Genomic DNA, 15,301 nt, shown 5'->3' with positions numbered 1-15,301 from the left:
AAATGAGCATGGGTGCACATGTGGCACACATACATGCCCTAAGGACATGTGTGTGCACCACATTCCACTTTGAAAAATGCAAAAATATGCATTTTTGAAAGAAATCGCAAATTACCACCAACCTGTAGTTGGTGGTAATTTGAGATTCCTTAAGGCCAAATTTCACTTTTTTGGTGCTTCCTACATTGCATTTAAGGAATCGCAAAATTTGCGATTCCTTAAATGTAATTGCAAAATAAGGAATCGCAAATTTACCGATTCCTTATTTTGCACGCAGATTTGCCTTCCTACATTCCACTTAGCAAAATTGCGATCGCAAACGCCGAAATTCGGCGAATTTCGGCGTTTGCGATCGCAATTTTGCTTTCTACATATGGCCCCCAGTCATTAACTGAGCAAAATGGCCAATGCCTTCTTCATGGGTCACCGGGAGAACCTGTCTCCTTAAGCACCCTCCCTTCACTTTGGAGCTGGTCAGGTTCACCTTAGATGGTATAAGTACCCTGCCCCTCTTTTTCCGGGGCCAAAGTGTTACACAGTACCCTTAATCTCTTGATTGGGGTTCCTGCAGCCTGAGCCCGCAGGTCTCGGCGCTCGAGGTGTGCTCCATGCAAAGCCCACCGAATGGTGATTGTCTGCTCCGCCCTTGCCCAGCAGATGTTAATTGTGGTCTGCGGAAAATGTGTCTGCATATGCCTGGTTTAGGTGGCAGTGGTGGCTCCTCTGCTAAGGAGCATCGCCCCACTGATTTTTTGCAGTGAAACAAAGTGAAAATAAAATTATAACTTATGTTATTATCATTTTATTTTCTCCTATTTACGCAGCTTTACATGAGGGGGCGGGGGCAGGGGAGGAGTGGCAGGCAACACCCTCCTAAGTGCGCAATGATTGCTTGTCTGGGCCTCTCCAGCAACCCAAAACAGTCTTGCACACTTCGCATTTTCTCCATGCAGGCTGCATCGCATCCTACGCGGAGAACATGCCCAGGCCTCTAGTCAGGGTCTGAACGCCGAAACACGGCACTCAGACCAAACACAATGCTGCTAAGGCAGCGTTGTGATTGGCTGACTGGGAGCCTGGGTGTGCTTCCTGTGCTGAGCGAGGGAGAACTATAGGGAGGAGAGACGTGGCCAGGAAGCAGCAAAAAGGTAAGCTTTTTATGTTTTTATACCCGCTTCTCCCCGCCTCCTTCCCCCTTGTGCCCCCACCCCCTACCTCTGATCGATGCCCGTCACCGTTAGGTGAGAATCAGCAGCGCCAGAACTAGCAGTGGAGCTGCTGTGTACAGTTGGCACTGTCTGTGGTCTGGTGGACCTTGCATTTCGAGTTCCTACTGTAGCTCAAATAAAAGTCCTCCATCCAAACAAAACCTAGGAGTCCACACTGTAGCAATGGTGACATCTGGGTGTCGATCAATGTACTCTCTGATGACAAGGAATATTTTCATCCTGGGCACAGTTCAGTCAGACTCTCACTTCTAAGTGCTGCATTCTCCCAGCAGAATAACCTGCAAAGTATGTTGGAAATCTTCAATAAGACCTCAAGGCACTTCAATGCTTGTCTCGCACTGCAGGGACACCCAGGATACAGATATCACCGGTCTGCGAGAGCAGTGTAGGTCCTCCCGAGATGCAGCAGTAGACCCAGTTACTAGCTATCACTGTTCCTTCGCATTCCCCTTCTTCTAAGCAGCATCCTTCTTGTACAAGGACACCTGCAATGCCCCTCCCCCTCTTCAGCAGACAGTCAGCTCCTTCCTTCAAGGCAGCGTCTGCTGGGATGCTCTACAGGTTTCTGGGCCTGAAATTGGTCAATTGGAGTTGGTAATCAAAACCACAACTCTAGAGCATAAGAGTTTCTGGATGTTCACTGGTGTGGGACCCCAGATTCTGCTAGATTATTGGCTGAACGTTTTTGTCACATCTTTACGCTCAAGTTGCAGACAGCATTTGTGCATTCCAACAGTCGGCTCCGTGACAGTTTCAGAGCAGTTCTTTCCTTTTTGCTTATCTCTCATAGACAGGCCCTTGCTCGGGTCTTTGCCTTCAGTTGTCAGCAGGGAGGTGGGGTGGGTTTGGGAACCTTCGGTCAGGGAAGACCCAAAATAAGGGCACAACACTGGGAGGGAGAAGCTAGCTCACTTAAGTACCTGCTAACCTGTGGGAGGCAGTAGTTAATTTGTGTTGGGGTTGCCAATGCAAAGGACACTCATTGTATGGGACCAGAAATCTTTGCTGCACTGTTTACACAACACTAATGAACTGAGGGAATGTGAGAAAGAGACCTGTGTAAACAGAATGAACCTGGTGCTGCCCTATGGGGAGAGAGAGGCTGAGATAGAGCACAATAGTTAAAATAGACTTTTAAATTAAGCACTGGCGGAGGGGTATTCCTTCAAGGGAACAAAGGGGAAGACAGAAGCTTCAGAGAGACTCACTTTCACCACTCCTTGACACCCTAATGTCTGAGCCACTACAAAGTATCTTTGGAAAGTCCTGGAAGAGCCCTGCAAGTTACATCATTGTCTGGGGCTCTCTCCACCCTTCATTCTAGCAGCACTTGGATTCAATAGAGCACAATGGATTCCTCTGTGGCCACAACCACGTTTCTCCACGGCATGGACTGAAAAGTCCATACCGTGCAGGAACTGGGGTGCGTGCACACAGGGGTGCCTATGTTGTGCCCCCCTGCATGCATCATCATGTGGAGGAAGCTCAAGGGGCCCTGCAGAGCCCCCTTTGTTTTCTCACCGCCATGGTGATCATGGAGTAGGAACCTCCATGATACCTCCGGCAGAGAGGAAATTCGTAATATGCTTGGCGGGACCGCGGCAGTCCCGCCAAGCATATTGCAGCCTCCTGACTGCCACAACATTGCCTGGGAACGGAGGTTATCGGGCAGCTGCGGTGGGTCAATGATGCTCCAACCGCCCTAATCCTAATAGGGCGATGGCGAGTGAAGTGCCCAGAGTCTGGCAGTCCGTGGACCGCCAGACTCGTAATCGGCCCCCTAAGTGGAGCTATGGATGCCCTCTCTCTAGAAAGATGGAGTTGTTGGCTTCCTTCATCAGGTATAGATCACGCAAGACAGCTCAGACCTCACTGGAACCATGCGCCATTCAACATCCCTAAATTAATCCCAAGAATGGACATTTAGCATACAGTTTCACTTTACGCTTCACTATGAAAGGTGCAGACACCAAGGCCTAATTTCCGTTGTTGGATTTTTGTAACTGGGCCACCACTTTTCTCTTCTCGAAAGATAAATTGCATGGTATTAAAGATTTCCATACATTAAAAAGCTGTTCCCTTTTTACATTCTGAATGCCCCTACACCAGTTATTGATGGTCCACAATGGCATGGGACCAACTATCGATAAAAAAATAAAGGACTATCACTATTTACCACCAAGTAGTAATGAAGAATACAGGCACCACAGTCATTGACACTCAGCGTCAAGGTAATCTATGCAAGGTGAAGCATGACACCACCATTATCACTTCCAGAATTAGGCTTCGTTAGCAAATCATCAAGAACATTCACTGGCCATGCAAAAAGAAATAAAATCAGACTGGTCGCATGTCTAAGCCCAGCTGTAAGAGATGATGGCCACAGCAGCATCATCACCTGTTGAGCAAAATACTGATTTCCTGGTGCTTAATTAAACTAAATGTTGAAGCAGGTTCTGATTATCAAAAAGGAGAACTCTGTCACCACTTTTATCCGAGATCGAGTCACACTGACCCACATTGATGAACACTCAGCACCAAGAAGTCTGCAAGATGGAGAAAAACAAAATACCAGTGGTGTGGACACATCAAAGTAACAACATGTTCACCACACTGGACATCGGACAGCCGAAGACATTCGGACATTTCACAAGGAGCTGTCTCACACTTATGACTGAGCTATACTTTGTGGGACCCACACATCCTGGTACTGGCACGCCCAGGCACATATGATAGCCATTAAAGCATAGTAGTGTGAAAGAAGGTGCGGTTGCTGTCAAAAGATATACACGGTGTAATCCACACTGAAGTCATGTCACGTGCCACAACTACAGTTATTGAGCAAGTTCGCACAGTAGAACACAGATTTTCTCTTTGATCTCTCAAAAGAGCTGAATTCACAAACAGGTTTTGCCTTGTTTGGATTTATCAGTATGATGTAGGTGAGATGCTTGTGAGCAATGAATCGCAAAGGAAGCCCAATACCATACAGTGTAATAATATAGCAACTAAAGGTTGATCGCCCCAATTCTTGTATTCATCCTAGCACTGAGAGCTATCCATCTTATTGTAAAATGATTTATTGAAAAGATAATATGGTTAAATGAGCAATTTTGGAACCTGGTACCTCAAGAGCTTTCATTTAATGAATTTATGTGCGCCTGGGGAAACCCACGTGTCTCTCTGAACCACAGGATTAGGCACATACAAAACTATTCGTACAGACACCACATTAATCAGAATGCTTACCTCAGCCAAGTATGTCACCATATTCAGGGTTATGTCTGTGAATGCTTCGTGGAGATAGCGGCAAACAACGTTCACCCAGGTAGCGCAGTCTCTCGTGTAAGTATGCGTCTTATAGAGGGTCATGACGTGTGCAAGGTTTGCTAGCTTCGGGTTCTTTTCTTCCAGGCACACCTGGTAGAGAGCCACATAGCACTTGGTTAAGAACCTGCATGTGGTTGACAAGCAACGGGCAAAAGGCACACGTAAACAGTGCCTGTAAGGATAGGCATGGAAGAGGTGTTTCCTACCTGAGCGATCCTTTCTGCAACATCCTTACAGAACTGGTTCGGTGTGTCAAAGTGCTGAATCAAATGAGGCAGGAGACACAAGACATTCAATGGGAACCCTGGTGCAGACAACACAATCAGTGCAGGCTTTTGGTAGGAGAAGAACAACATATCACAGCAACAACACATTTCCTATATGAGGAAATAAATACAGTAAATGATCTTGCTACTTCCTGCACTAAATAATGGAATGACTGGAAGGACTTGAAGAACAACTTCTTGTGTTTGTTTGAGGGTCCTATCTGCGAACACACATACATAGAGTTTAAATTTACAATGAAGACTATGGGGTTGATTCACAATGGTATGGAATTAGTCGAGTTAACCTTCGTAATAATCTTTCCAAAGAAGCCTCGCCACATGTGGTTGAGTTTATGGTGCTCTCATTTGGGTTTAAGTTTGGTGATTACTTAAGTGCAGAAAGTGCATGCCTCAAACTTAGTAAACACCTAGAAAATTACTACTTTGCAGGGCGTGCACCAAATAAACATTGCGTGTGCATTGCCACTCCAGGCACCAGCCTATGAATGCCCACATTTACATTAATAGTACACAGAGGCAGGGCATACCTAAACCTGAAGATTGTACCTACTCCTGGTTTTGAGAATCATGTGTACTGTACTACTTATACGGTATGTTTTTGTGCAGGGTTAGCTTGCTTGGGCATGAAAGCTTCGTGAATCTAGCCACATGATTTATTGAGATGATAGTCTTAAAAATTAACAATGCCCATTTCCTAAATATAAATAGATTTTATTTTGAGTACAGTAGAAGAGCTTAAAAACAATCGCACATTTATAAAGACTAATGTATAAAATATTAATGAAATGTAGGCTTATCGCTAACAGATTTGCAATTACTAACGTTTCTTTGTGTCTAGCAATGAAAAAGATGTCATGCACCGGTTAGTATTAAAATTCGGACCGGACTTTAATAGCATTCGTATCACAAGCTCCAGAAAGTGTAAAAGAATGCTGGCTATCTCTTTAAAATAATGCACATTCCGACCTCCAATAAGCGCCCCATTAAGTGACACCATGGCGTTCTATGCTATTGGGACCATCCTAACTGTAGGGAATGCATGCATGTCCCTCTCGCTGTGACCCAAGTGTTTTAATATTTTAAATTATTTGTTATTTACAGCAATTCACAGCTCCAACCCCGTGACAGTGTTAAACTAATACTGAAGAATAATGGGAAGAGCTATTTATTTTTTAAATAGCGCTTCATACTGCAGTTGTACCGTTCCTATGCCCTGTAAATAATAGGTGTTTACTATTACCAAATGCAATAGTACTCTTTTTTCCAGCCTCCGTAAGACAAAAGGCTGAGTTGGCCTTCTAAGGATTTGAACTTGTAAGATGAAGATCACACCAGATGTCAGCACCTCATCAGTCTTAAGGTTTATCAGTGATGTACTTTTCATCTTTTTAAAGAGCTATGCTGATGCGAGTGCAATTATACCGCAGTGTGCATGGTAGTTGTGTAGCCTAGTTTGCATAGTAATTTAAAATAAGCATTGAAAGGTGTTTAGGATTTACCTATTGCTTGAGAGGCGTCCACCATGGATATCCGCGACACGGGCGTAAGGGTGCTGAAGAGCTGGAGGGTCAGGTCTGTCGTAGTGAGAGACGTGAATCCTTTCAATAGCAGCTGCTGTAGGCCAGAAAAGTCAGTCCACTTCAACTGACCCTGTAACTTCTCCAGCTTTTCCCTGTTTTCATTTTTCTCAAGGGGTAAGTGGGACAGCAGTTTATTAAGCAACCTTAATGCCATCAGATACTCAAATTCGAAGTCCGACTCCATCAAAGCGACAGACACCCAAAAGATGGTGGCTAGGAGGTTGGTCGGGTTATTGATATGGGAGGGGTCCGTGATGCTGTCCTTCAGAGAGGAAGAGCTCCTGGTTTTCAAGCCCACGCCTTGCTGTGTGCAGGCCTGAATCCTGTCCAGAGTGGCACTGCGCGGAGGGTCGGACGACTTGTCCACATCACCAAACTTCTTTGGCACAGAGAAGCTCCTTTGGTGTCTGCTGCGTTCTGCGGTGGTGGTATTGCCACCCAAGCCTCCAGCGTTTACATTTAATTGCCCAGTGCTTTTCCGGTTTGCAGTCTGTTTGGCCCCTGAAGTCAGATCGGGCGAGGATGACCTGAATAAAGTGTAGATTTTAGTGAGTTAATCACACACACACACACGAAATATGGTTAGAAAACCTACAAAAAAGACATGTACATTACATACACATCCTTACCTTTAGCACAATGCATAGAGCAGTGCAAAACTCACTAAAGAACATGTCTAATGTTTATCAAAAGCATGAACTGGTCTCATCTTGACCACAAAACGTGCAGCCTTTCTCGTTGCCTCCCTATAATGTTTAGATTTTGCTACCATGGGTACAAGAATAAAGACAGTAACTGATGTCATAAGGCTAATAAGAACGTGCTTGTCGCTCATTATGAAATCATAAAATGTTGCCTTCTAAATTGGTTTAGCTTTAGTTACTGTTCAACCATGTTATTTACACCAATTTCCTAGGCTCGATTATGGAGATTTTTTAAGAAACCCCAAACTTAAAACATTTTATTCATTTCTAGGTTGACACAGCTTTTTTTAACAGTTTGAAGGGCAGACTGGATATATCATATTTTGAACAGTACATACTTTATAATCTCCAGTATATTCCTCAGGAAACATATTCATAATTCTCAGCTGAAATGCTTTAACGGTTGCAGTTTTTCGGAAAGTCGTTTACAGTGGCCTAATTTCAGCACCATGGACAGCTTTTGCTATTGAATGAGTCTGGTAGACCCTCTATAGGGCATTAATTGATCAGGTTCCCATCGCTAAATTAACAAGCATTGGCAAAGCCAGTGGGTTTTGCTTATGCAATATCAATTGGTTTGGTCAATGTTTTTAGATATGTTGTATAGCAGCTCAGGCTGCTGTCCAACATGGCTTCAAGTAAAAGGATGAGAGAATGTGGCACTACAGTCAGATGCCAACCTTGCTACTGGGGAACCGGTTCGAGTCTCGGCATCTGCTCAACATCCTATGATTCTGGGCAAATCTCCTAATCCCCCCATGCCTAATCAAATACAAACAAAAATCCCAAAACGAAAGGCCCCCTGTGTATTATAAGTGGTACTCCTGTAAAGCACTCCAATACCTTCACGTTGAGATTGCACTACATAAAAACACCCAAAATATTATATGGCACTACGGTCAGAGCGGACAACCTTGCTACTGGGGAACAGGTTTGAGTCTCGGCGTCTGCGTAACATCCTGTAATCCTGGACAAATCACTTAATCTCAACATGTCTAATTGAATAATATATATATATATATATATATCTTTTTTTTTTATTAAAGTACTGCTGCAATTGGCAGAATTCTCCAGGCATCCACTGTGACACTACTGTATCTGGTGGTCTTCAGGGGAATATCAGGAGTGATGGATAAGACAAAAAATGTTGAATTAACGGATTAAAATGGATCTACCACATAAAGCGTGTTGTTTGTTATAAGATGCTGCACACTGCTGTTTTGGTGCAATCATTTATTTCTACAATTGAAATCACTGATGAGAAGCCAAGCCGCCCAACAACTAGAACAATTTTATTTTTCCAATTGTATTTATTGTGTCAGCCTGCCATAGACAGGCCATGCAATGCACATAGCAAGATATAGTCACTTGTAAAATGAAATAACATAATTCAATAACTAAAACATAACATTTATGGTAAAACATGCTAATACACAGTAAAACAACCGGTTCTAAAAGGCAAACAAATTGTTCATTGGGGCTGATCAAAATAGCAAGAATTCTAAAACCACGTTGATAATTAAAAGATCACCAAAGCAAGCCATTGTAAAAAGCTTCTCACGATGGTCTTACTACTACGAGAGTACTATTGCCTGGCCATGGGCCAGTTCTAGAGCGTGAATTACATGAATACAACTGACCAGAAGAACATCAATTGCTGGGCCGCATTGATGATTTAAAAACCTATCAAAACAATTTGGCTCGCTAATAAAGTGCATTTCAAAGTGGCCCTGATACTATATATACAGTGCACGCGCATTGCATCCATCCAGCTCCAGATGGTTAACACTTAAAAAATAAATGTATCACAGCTGGCCAGAGAAAATCTGGTTAGAACCAAATACAGGCGGCTGAAGGACAGTCAATGGGATATTCAGTTAAAATAATTAAGTAAAAACGGCTTTAAAACTTCTTAAATTGCATGATTAGTGCAGTTGTCTAGTTACTCTCCAAGCCACATATATGTATGACAAGACTTGATCAATAATTTGATCAGGGTCAGTAAGCAACTAGAACACAACGGAACAAGAATTACCTCCACACATGGATCTTACCGGGATAAAACTGCCAGCAAATCACTGTTCTTCAGGCAGTCTGACAAATTATCCACTGCAGCTTCTAGGGTCAGGAGAGCTTCCATGACATAGCCCTGGCAAATGTGTAAAGACAGTCATTTTAGAGAACACAAGTCCCTAGCCACCCCCAGAGAGGAAAGCATACATTGGGCAAATTACGGGTGGTGTCAATTTCAGTCCACGTGTACAATCTGCATGCAGCGCTATTAAATGGCCTGATAATTATACATTATACAATGGTAGATTTGGGACAGAGTGATCATCACTCAAAACTACAATAGAAAGCCTTCAACATTGCATTTAAGAGTCTCTCATATGAGTTAACATAGCTTCTGGCTAATGTCTGTAGCAAGAGTCCTGCTCCCCTAACAATGTGTCTGCACAGAAAAGAATCAGGGAGACTGAGTGGCCTCATTGCCTTTATCTGTCATCCAATTAAATGTGTCTTTGTTATTAAAACGGCCCTTGGTATATCAACTGGTTAATATTTATTACATTTGTTATTTATTCTTGAATTTTTACTTGTGCAACAATAGTCATATGCACTGCTCTTGCCGAGGCTCAAAAGTGCAGGGTACTGGTTGATAAAAGCTGCTGGTTGCCACAATCCGCTAATCCGTAAGTGACTTTGATGTGCAAGCCACAATGCTGCAAGTCACCAGCGACTGCCAAGAGAAGAATGGCTCAATAGCCACTGCAGGCTGTACTGAGAGAAAATTATCTATTCATGGAAAAAACATGATGAAAAACCAGACAGCGTGAGACAGCAACCTGAAAAGGGCTCTTCGCATGCAGCTGCTAATGGAAAACAACCTGCAGAGAGTAACCTGATAACGACAGAGATGACGGTGGAAGCAGTGGAACATGGCACCACGCATGCCTAAACCCTGCGTTTCTTAACGACGCGGTCGGAATGACGAATGCATCTTAACCACGCATTCTTTTACCATGTAAGTGTTTACAAAGACTTGCCTTAGGAAAAGAGTTGGACTTTGGTAAAGTATAATTTACTAGTCCAACTCCAGTCTGTGCAACAGTAGTGAAAGCGTTGGACTTTAAAGTCCAACACTGCTTTATCTAAGGCATGTTGTTGTAACGACATGCGTGGTAAAGGAATGAGTGGTTAAGACGCATTCCAAACATGTTGCAAAGGAAATGCGTGGTTCGGCCATCTTAATTGCGGTTTCCCGTGGAACATTAAACAGATGTCCAAGATAATTACTGGCTGGGTAACAAGGAATCCCAAATACTGTTGTGCATTTGGCATCAGGACTTAGCGGTCAACTACTGCCTGTTAGTGGTACCTGTGGATACCACATTTGTTTAAAGGATGTGGAAGGAGTAGGAAAACCCAAGACCTCAGAATGACTCGTTTAGAAACCCAGAGAGAACAACCTCAAAAGCACTGCTTTCACTTCTATCTGGGAAACCAGGTCAACCACGGAAGTGGAGGTCGCAAGGGATTTAAACTGAAAATTCTAAACAGATGTCATTGGAAGTTCTCTAGCTTTTCAACCTTTTGTGAAGCTGGATTCCTAAAAGGTGCAAACCAAAAGAAAACCCTGTCCTAAACCATAACGAACAACCTTTGTAATGATGGACGCAGCATTGAAACAGCACATTTCAACCAAGATGGCCATCTGCATGCTATGTGATCTGATTGCATCACAAATAGAATGCAAAAGAACTGTGTCACCTGGGAGGCCTGAGGCCTGGTGAACATTTTAATTTACATTGTGCTCATTATTAGTGACCTTTGTCATATGAAGGTGGTTTCGTGACACCCGCACTATTAATGGGGTGAAAACATACTAGGCCAGGCTTCACACACAGTCGGCATGTATGGGGTGGTTAGGGTGGGCTGATGAAGTCCTGTGCATTCATGTGTAGTATGATGGTGATAATTATGTTACAATGACAAGAATAACTTGATTTTATATAGTGCTTTATACATCACTTCTGTAGTGTTCCTATTACCCAATTTAATGGCGCTCAAAGATACCCTTATGGAGCCTCCCCACAGTCCATTGGTTATCTCTTTTTCCCAGCTTATGGGCACCTTGCCATCCAGTGCCAGGAATGGAAGGCATCAAGTTACTCTTGAAGCTGTTGTAACCAAAACCTTGCAGAGTCAATTACCCCAAAAATGTATAGATGCCGTACGTGGCCATGTCCCATTCCCTAACAAGTCTACTCACTGTCACCTGATCCTTTTTCTGCAGACCAATGTGAACGATAGTCTGTTCTCAAACTCCTGAATATTGTTTTTTATTTTATGTAAATTTCAACTTAGTTAGCCTAAGGTGCATACAGTCCAGGTACAGTGTATTTACAGAAGCAATTTGCAGCATTTTCTCTGTCCTGCTTGATGGAAAGCCATCAGGTCCATGTCTGCGCGCTGTGTGCTGATGTGTCAAAGAAGTCATGGAAGAATTGCATCCCGCCAAAGCCGAGCAAGGGGGACCCACTTGCACGCAGAAGTCACTGTCCGCACGAGATGGAGGTAGCACCCACTTTGTCACAAAATATAATAACCTCGCCGTCATATTTTACTGCCCCCAAGTCTTTTCTGAATGAATAATTTTCACTAAGGGATATTGGCGGAGGGAATACTGCATCACAAACGTGACGGATATCCCATCCGCCGTATTACAAGTTTCATAGGATATAATAGAAATGTAATACGGCGGACGGGATACCCCTCACGTTTGTGACGCAGAAATCCCTCCGCCAATATCGTACGCAGGTCCTTAGTCACAACAGATATTACACTTCAGCACTTGTACCATTGTTAGTAACTCCATAACATTATCTATTATTCTTATAAATCGAAACTTGACCTTATGTTGTAGTATCACAAATCCTAAATTAATTCATCGTGTGGTAGATCTTAAGGAAAATATGATTTAATAGTTAATTCTCGTTGAATCATGATTAAATTTATATATTTATGAGCAGCCAAAAGTAACAAAGACAAAAAAGAGATTTGGTAGCATTCAGACAGAGCACTACAGACCTTTTCACAGGTGTGCGCCTTCATTAGGGCCACACAGTATTGTGGACCATGCAGCCTTTGCATCTGCCTTTGCAGGCTGAGGCGGCCAGAGACCAGCGGCCTGCACCCGGTGGGCCCTCGTGTGCTGGAACAGGGCAGGCAGGATTTGATTTGCCAAAGAAAGAGCCGCCTAACTGGTTTTTAGCTTCAATGAACAGCTTTAATGAAAGTGAAACATCCTGACGTCAGGAGATGGCTTCAGTGAAAAGAGAGCTGCATTGTTGAAATGAAAGATCACCTCAATTAACATCTATAAGTATTTAACTGCTAAAATGCAGGCTGGAAGAGAGGAAAAACGAGAGGGTTGCATCTAGCACACTGGCATGAGGCCTGACTGAAGGCACACGACTGATGACGTCTGTGCTGCCTTGTCTGAGTGCTGCCACCAGTTACTGTGATGTTTCTGAAGTCAAAAGGAACCAGCAAGCTTACGGTAAAATGATTTGTGGTCGCTACAGGAACACCAAATGCAATAAATATTCTATTTACCTGGATCTCATCGCCATGTTCTCCGATGACTTCCACCAACCTTGAGACAAGATCAGACAGGGCATGCGCGGAGAGCGGCTGCTTCAGCGCCCTCAGTATTTGGAACGAGCGACCTGCATAGTGCCTAGAAGAGCTGGCAAGGGCAGTCTGCAGCGCAACCTCACTCAGGTGCTGCTCGAGATGGAAACCTGCAAGAGTAATGAAACAGTAAAGCAAGCTTACAATCAAAAACAGATTCTTGAGAGAGATGAGGAATCCAGTGCAGGCTAGCATATGAATATGAATACTAATACTTAAAATAATGCACCATGCAAATAAAACGAAACACAATTCAACTCACACAAACATGACCATATTTTCTTAGGCTGGAACTGAAACAAAATCACTGAAATTGAATCTATGAAATATGTATCCCTAATCTGGTCACTACGGGAATCAAATGTGCATGATCCGGTGACATTTAAATCTTGGAACACATTCAACGCACGGCAAGTGTATAGAATGTCCCACAAGACAGCACCCTGAGAAAGGCGCTCCAAAAAGCATATGAAACAAGGAAACTTATATGGAAAACACCTCTAAAAGAATACAAAGCACTTATTGTAGGCCTCGCTAAAGTGACTAAAGGCTTCATTTAAAGTTGGGCGTGCAGTTGGTGCAGCATAAGGCCTTCTTTATGCCACCCCAGTATGAATACCGCCACCCTCTCCCACCCCAACATCAGAGATCCACACCATGCTGGCCAGCATGTTTTTGCAGTCTGCTGGAATTTTTTTTGATTTGGGGGCTGCTTTTAACAAGCATTTGCAATGCAATCGGTCTCGCATTTACGCGAGTTTGAGCTATTGGCATTGTAAATGACAATGACATTTATGTTTTGATTTTTAAAACGTAAATAAAAGGTATTGTCATTTACAATGCCAATAGCTTAAACTCACGTAAATGCGAGACCGATTGCATTGCAAATGCTTGTTTAATAAACAAAGTGATAAGGATACTTTTTTACATGACAAAGAATGAATGTTCCCAAAGCAGTGTGGGGTTCTTGAAGCCACTGCCTCCTGGTGACACTCAAGACACTGACGTTATGTGAAACATCGGCTGGATTCTGCAATCATATAATTATTTCGTTAGATGATTATGTTTAATGTAAATCTGTATGAAGTATAAGAATGAAATATGAGTAAGCTCTTGAAAAAATAACGCTTTTCACGTTTCACACATTATGAGTGAGATGGATGAGTTTTACGTCACTAAAGCACCCCAAAAATGTATTTGGAAATAGTTTTATGGGAAATAAGTAATCTGGGAATCAGTAATGAAAATGCCATTACGGTGCTTTAAAATGTGAATATTTCAATTTATCCCTGCAGGAGCTCTTGCTTTGTCTACTTGATATTTGCCCAGGTTTTGTCTGGATTAGTCGTGCTACTACAGTGCATAACTTGATCAGGAGAACGCATCACCAAAGAAATGCAACCGCAGTACAACACAAGTATTGTTGCGTGAATTCATCCATGGGCGCCATGTGGCAGGCTGGGATATTATGCATTCAAAACAACACCATGGCAGCAGTGGGATATCACTACCTGATACACAATCACCTGAAACCAGCCCTCCCTGCTGCCCTCTGCGCACAGGAAGGAAGACGCAGCATTTCCGCTCATCTGCCCAAGGAATAGACCGCTTTTCTCAACTCCATTGGGTCCAACCCTGCACGCTGCCGGAGGGAGCGGAGAACTTATGACACAGAAAGGGGGTCATTCCGTTGGGAACTGCCCCTTGGTTCTCCTATCCAGAAAACAGCAGACACCTCAAGCCACTATGCAAGGGCGTTGCAGTTAAACTTAGATTCTGAAAGTCACGAGCTAGAGAAGACCCGCTACTATGGGAAAGTTACTTTCCACTTACAAGTACTCCAACAAGAATGCAAGGATGAGACATTGAGCCCTCTTGCCACACTGGACGGACAGCACTAGGAAGTGCTGGAGCGAATGAATTGTAGATGAGCCAGGACATCCTGGCCGCAGGCATCTTCCCCATAAAATAAGACCATTTCGTCAGAGGATTGAAGACCATTGTCTTGGTTTATTTACTTTAATGAGTAGCGCCAATTTGGAGTTTCTCCTCACACTCATTTTGCTCTGAAATGCCAATCATCTCTGTTCCTGGTCTGTATTTGTATGCTCTGGTCTGTAACAGTATATCACTCCGAATGCCTGCTCTGTCCTCAATTACTCCTTTTTCTGGGCAATGCCTTTTGCTTTAAATCTGGATTAGGACTTGAAATGGAAAATAATAGCTTGGGTGATCTATCAACTAGAGGGCGGCAGCACATTGGGATGCACTCATGATGGGCCGGATCCTTAGGAGCGGTGTCAATAAGTCAACATGTGGTCTGCTACTACACAGGCATTGTCTTTACAAACCCTGCCCCTACAGAAATAATTGACAATGAAGAAATATGTATAGTAAATTTGTTGTGGCTTAGTTAATTGGTCACCAAGAGCATACATTCTGAGATGGTTTGGGGATTATGGAACCTGCTATCG

The 15,301-nt window shown here is 43.3% G+C and overlaps 1 protein-coding gene across 6 annotated transcripts in view; it reads right to left on the bottom strand.

The window, feature by feature from the left end:
* FRY (FRY microtubule binding protein) overlaps positions 1–15,301 on the bottom strand; it is a 657,235-nt gene that overhangs the window by 122,778 nt on the left and 519,156 nt on the right. For all 6 annotated transcript variants that reach the window (XM_085621668.1, XM_085621669.1, XM_085621670.1 and 3 more), the window contains exons 42-46: positions 12,750–12,937; positions 9,185–9,279; positions 6,346–6,953; positions 4,766–4,863; positions 4,479–4,649 (exon numbers count right to left, since the gene is read on the bottom strand). In XM_085621668.1, the coding sequence (XP_085477794.1) occupies positions 4,479–4,649; positions 4,766–4,863; positions 6,346–6,953; positions 9,185–9,279; positions 12,750–12,937 (1,160 nt within the window). The remainder of the gene's footprint in view (positions 1–4,478; positions 4,650–4,765; positions 4,864–6,345; positions 6,954–9,184; positions 9,280–12,749; positions 12,938–15,301) is intronic.

This window comes from Triturus cristatus, chromosome 8 (assembly GCF_964204655.1).
Source record: "Triturus cristatus chromosome 8, aTriCri1.1, whole genome shotgun sequence".
Lineage (NCBI taxonomy): Eukaryota > Metazoa > Chordata > Amphibia > Caudata > Salamandridae > Triturus > Triturus cristatus.
Note: the sequence above shows the minus strand (reverse complement) of the source record. Positions and strands in the feature narration are given on the sequence as shown.